The sequence below is a fragment of the Amia ocellicauda genome, chromosome 9 (genome assembly GCF_036373705.1).
Source record: "Amia ocellicauda isolate fAmiCal2 chromosome 9, fAmiCal2.hap1, whole genome shotgun sequence".
NCBI classification, from domain to species: Eukaryota; Metazoa; Chordata; class Actinopteri; order Amiiformes; family Amiidae; genus Amia; species Amia ocellicauda.
This window is the reverse complement of record NC_089858.1, coordinates 36,905,889-36,911,222: the sequence shown is the minus strand read 5'-3', so window position 1 is coordinate 36,911,222 and position 5,334 is coordinate 36,905,889. Positions and strand designations below refer to the sequence as shown.

The 5,334-nt window shown below is 39.5% G+C and overlaps 1 protein-coding gene across 1 annotated transcript; it reads right to left on the bottom strand.

The window, feature by feature from the left end:
• Nucleotides 1-2,136: 2,136 nt before the first annotated feature.
• Nucleotides 2,137-5,000, bottom strand: myl7 (myosin, light chain 7, regulatory). Its single transcript, XM_066714360.1, has 7 exons — nucleotides 4,898-5,000; nucleotides 4,462-4,572; nucleotides 4,056-4,131; nucleotides 3,480-3,584; nucleotides 3,164-3,242; nucleotides 2,825-2,873; nucleotides 2,137-2,389 (listed from the first exon to the last, which is right to left on the bottom strand). Exons 1-7 carry the CDS (start codon nucleotides 4,898-4,900, stop codon nucleotides 2,285-2,287), a joined length of 528 nt encoding a protein of 175 aa, XP_066570457.1. The 5' UTR covers nucleotides 4,901-5,000; the 3' UTR covers nucleotides 2,137-2,284.
• Between the last annotated feature and the right edge of the window lie 334 nt (nucleotides 5,001-5,334).

The following is a 5,334-nucleotide window of genomic DNA, read 5'->3' as shown; positions in this document are numbered from 1 at the left end:
CCCCTTGAACTCTCACCTTTCACTCCGACAGACGCAGCAGCGCCGCCATATTGGTGAGGTCGCTTGAATTGCTCACGTTTATTTAGTATTGTTTAAAAATGCATTCAGTATGGAGTTTCGCTCGAGATTTGTTTTAGTTTTGAAGCACTTGTGATCTGTAAATTATATCAATTCCCTTATAAGACAGCTAAAATTTGCTGGTGAAAATCTTGCCACTTATAAACAAACTTAAACCAGAAAGACAGAACGATGGAACAGGTGAGAGACCCCCTAAGGCAGGGATGGCAAACCTTTTTTGGCTGGAGTGCCCAAAGTCTGGTTTGTATACTTGTATAAGTGCCAAAGGGTGCCAATTATCAATTAGGGATATCAAAGTTTATACAATATTTAACCAATATTTATATGTATTTTTTGTTGTTATTAAGTTATTAAGCAAACATGCCAACAAAACCAACCGCAATACAGACAAATCTGAAAACTATGGACAGATAGAACCATCCAAATGACCCACCACCTGCATCCACTGCCAACCCACTATCCCACCACCACCACCACCACCACCTTGAACCTACCCCCTTATCCCTCTGGAAAGCAAGTGCAGCTCCAGTCTGCTGCAGAATATGCTGCACATATTCTTCCCAAAAAAGATTATAAATGGGCAGGTACCATTTTTGCTCACAGATTATTGTCAATTTACAAATATAAAAAAGCAATAGTAAAAGCACTTCACTAGCTCAATCATTTTGGGAATATGTGCCTTTTTATTTTTGACAATGAGAATCTTTAATCCTCATTCAAATTAAATCAATCAATCTTAATAGTATGCCAATAATAGTAACACCATGCCAAATCATGTCACAACATTAAAGAATAAAGAATAAGTGCATCATACAATGAATACATAATTTCAATGTTGCAGTATTGCTACAGTGCATTAAAATGCATGAATCCCATTTCATCACGCATTATGTATGAGGATTATAATGCTAAAATACGTTTAAAAACCCCATTAAAATCACAGTCTACCCCCAAAACAAAGTCCCACAGATTCCCCCATTGCGCTGCCGTTACATACAAGAAGTAGAAGTTTGTTCATTTGGCTGCATTAGTAACCCTTCATATTGTTTTGTGTTTTGTTTGCACTCAATCATTATCAATGCATCTTTTTAAACGTATATTTACTTAATACCTACTGCTTTTACATTTTGTAAAATAACTAAAACTGGTATATTAATATACATTATGTGGCACTTATGTTTTCAGAAAAAATAATACAGTAGTATCAATCTACCGTGAGTATGTACTCTACAATCAAAGGCATCATTTATTTATTTTGCCAACATTATGACATTTTTAAATTGTAGGAGTGTTAAATATGAATGATTGTGGCCATTTCTCCAGTTGATACAGGAGATAACGGTAAACACAATTTTTCTTTCGCCATGTTCAACAGACATGTTCACTGCTGACACAATGACCAGACGTCACTGTTTTTGGTGGCCTGTGAAAGAGGTCTAAGTATCTCTGATTGCCTGATGAATATAATATTGTTTATGATGAATACATGAAGATAACACATGTTGAGAATTAAGCTCAATACAGTTGTCATAATTCAAGATATGGCTTTTATTACAGAAATGAACTGAATTTAATGTTATTAAGGATATTATGGACAAGTTAAGTATCGGTACTTATTTTTATTATCTTATGAAAAATATATTTGACTGCCAAATTGTCTTTTGCATTAATGTAGTTATTACACCAGCAATACGTACATACATGAATAGGAAACACAATGATGCAGGAGACAGAAGGGTAACTCCCAGGGTCCCATTTTGTGGAAAGGGAAGTGTTATTGCAATTTACAATAGCACAGCAGTCTAGGTGATGCAAACCTGCCTGTCAGATGAATACTCTACTGGCATTTCAGTATATTTGAATGTAATTGTATCACAATTGTGCTGTACAATAGTAAGATGATGTCTAACAGTAATGGAGAACTGCTACATTGCTAATTGACTATGTGTATGTCTAATATATTGTGCTTGGAGGCGTGGGGATGGGTCAGTAGAGCTTTGAAGTCAAAACTTGTGTAGTTTCGTCATTTTACCATACGTCACAGAAAAAGAAGACAAATTAAAAAGACAAAGCGATCTTTTATTTTTGTATGCATTTTGTTTGTCTTTCACATTTTTACTGCCAGCATGATATGAATGTACAGAAAGCATAATGAAGAAGGGGGCTGAGATGGACTGTGGGCTTGATTTGCTGGGACGGAGTCTCCTTAAGATTCCTCCTTCTCGTCTCCGTGGGTGATGATGTAGCAGAGGGACTTGTAGTCGATGTTGCCGGTGACGTCAATGGGTGCAACAGAAAACGCTTGCTCCACCTGTAGAGATTCACCTGTCAGTTAATCTGGCTTTTGTCTAAGATCTAATCACACATGAATCCACAGACACAATAAAGTGTGCCAATAAAGACAGTTGAAAGGCCAGAAAATTGGGTATTCGATGACTTTCTGTTCACCCACTGGAGTATATTCCTTTCCTAACACAGGAAGTAATAACACTCATATTAATCTAGTGCTATATTGTAAATAAATGTTAACTTTACGAAGAGGGCTCTGAGAAATATTACAGTACCTTTTCCCTTAGATATGCTATTTGGGGACCCTTTGCAAGAATATTAAAGCTCGTAAAATGGAATTGACTAGAAATATTGACTGACTAGAAATGGAAATCAGAAAGCACAATATTTTAATTTTATTCCCTTGTTTTTAAAAATGTAGTAGTGATGTGGGTGTGGAAAATCACCAGCCACTCACCTCATCTTCTGTGAATTTGTCCGCTTGGGTCATCAAAAGTCTTTTAAACCTGTCATTCAGGACCCAACAAACAAACACATGAAAACAATCACACAATCAATGAAAAGTAAGGTGTAAACAGTTTATATCTGCAAAAATTCAAACACAAACAATCTAAAAGAACAGGCCAAGGGGTTTTAAACTAATTTATTATATCCTGCACTGTCAAAGCTTGCTTTCACGAAGACCAGATCATCTCATGTACAAACAATGCGTGTTGTTATTATTCCTAACATGTCTGTTATTTTGCACACGCCAATGACCAGCCATCCCTCCTCCCCTGTTTAAGTGTGTACTCACTCGTCCTTGTTGACAAAGCCGGTGGCATTAGGGTCAAAGAGTTTAAAGGCAGCAAGGATAGTTTCCTCTGGATCTGTGCCTGGTGAACCAAAACAGATGTCAGTTTTGTTAGAGTTTGTTTGGTCAAAACATCCATTTAGCTAATTAGCCAGTGGTGTTTTGCTGCAGATTTTCATAAACAAATGATAGACTGCATGTTGACTCCAATAAGTACATCATAGCAGTGGGAGATCTCTGTCCTTTACGAGAGCCTTTACTTCAGTCCTGGCAGTGATATTCAGCCTTGTAGGGCAGACAGGCACACTCAGTCACCTACCATTAAGCTTCTCCCCGAAGAGAGTGAGGAAGACGGTGAAGTTGATTGGCCCTTTCCCCTCTTGAAGCATCTCTTCCAGCTCCTCGTCCTTCACGTTCAGCTTCCCTGCAGCCCACAAACACAGAGTTTAGCCCCAGGACACCCCAATATGGGCAGTCCAGACTAGGCCTACGAAAGCTGGGGCAAGACTGAAGTCATTGCTAAGACAAATATAGATGCAAGCAGCAATCATCACTGGTGTAGTAAGCATGGCATTGTAGTACTTTAAAATATTGCAATATGTGTACGTTTAAAAAGTGTATGGCATTGTATGATATACAATAGATCAACTAATGCATATTGACTAGTTTCTAGGTCATACTAGTGCTGTAAAGGGTGTTCTAGGCCAATTTCAAAATATGTCTGACCCTCTCCTGATCTTAGGGCATAGCTTAGCGTAGTAAATAGGATAATGTTTTTACACTCCTGTGACAAGTACATTAAAAAATATATATACTAATTGTATTTTTCCTGTGGCCAATTATGCTGAAATGTATTTCACATTGTTAATAACCACACATTTACACAGGATCATACCCAGCTGAGTGTAGGTCTCTTTGAGGTCCTGTTTTTTAATGATGCCATCTCTGTCTTGGTCAATGCAGCTGAACGCCTGCAGATAAGAACACAGATTAAACACTCTGACCTGCAGCCTTGTTTCATACACAGCCTGCTCACAGGGCTGTGATCTACAGCATGGTAGACACTAACAGCGTGTACTGGTGATTAGGGCCCGCCGAATGGGTTGTCTCCTGGGGCACTGTGAGAATTGAATCTCTACTAGAAGGTAAACACCATGTAATTATACAATAATTAGCAGTTGTCATTAACAGAAGCTTTTATCCAAACTGTGTTTTTTCTTATACACAACACATTTGATCACAATGAGTTTCCTAAACAAATTACAATATAATAATACCCCCCCCCATAGAAAAACACCTACTTCCTTGAACTCCTGGATCTGTGATTGTTCAAACATAGAGAAGACATTGGAGGAGCCTCTCTGAGTGCGCTTGGCTGCAGCCTTGCTCTTCGTCGCTGCTTTCCTGCTGGCCTGAGTCACATTTCACACACGGTTACATTGCATATCATCACCACCTGCCCTCTTTCAGCAAGGCTTACCTCTGCTGTGTATTACAAACGTATGTTGTCTCTTAAACTCTACTCAAATACCATGCGGTTTCGAGACATTTGATAGCCTAGAAACTGATCAATCCCATCTTTGCTGATTAGATTTCTTCCATATATCTGAATCCGAGTGGCACTTTTTTTTTTTCTTCCGTAGAAGTTACAGTGACAAAAAAGTTGCCCTTTGAAAACCCAGCTGGATCTCTCCCCAAAATCCAAGCTATGGAAAAACCTGCGGATGCCATACTCACCATGTCTGTGCCGTGTGGATCTCAGAGCCCCAGGCTGGCGTGACACTGCTGGGTTATATGGCACCCCTTATCTCCTGGGCTCCTATAATAAGAGACGGGGGACTGTAGTCCCTTACATGGCAATCCACAGCCCTACATCCCAAGTGACGAAGATAAGCGGCCAATAGCTCGGATTCCTCGGCAGTGGGAGAGATAGGGAGCGGGAGGAGGCGCTGTTTTTGTCAGGTGGCCGTCACCTCACCCTGTCTGGCAGGAGAGTGAAAGAGCAGGACTTTCCCTTCATAACAGTCTTTCGCCATATTAAAAGTGCAATACAGTTAAAATACACATGGACAGTTGGTACCTGTGATCTGCAAAGCGGTACAGAGCCGGACAGAACCTGATTATAGAGCTGCCCTTCAACTGAAATAGAATACTTTCGTACCAAAGTGCTGCAC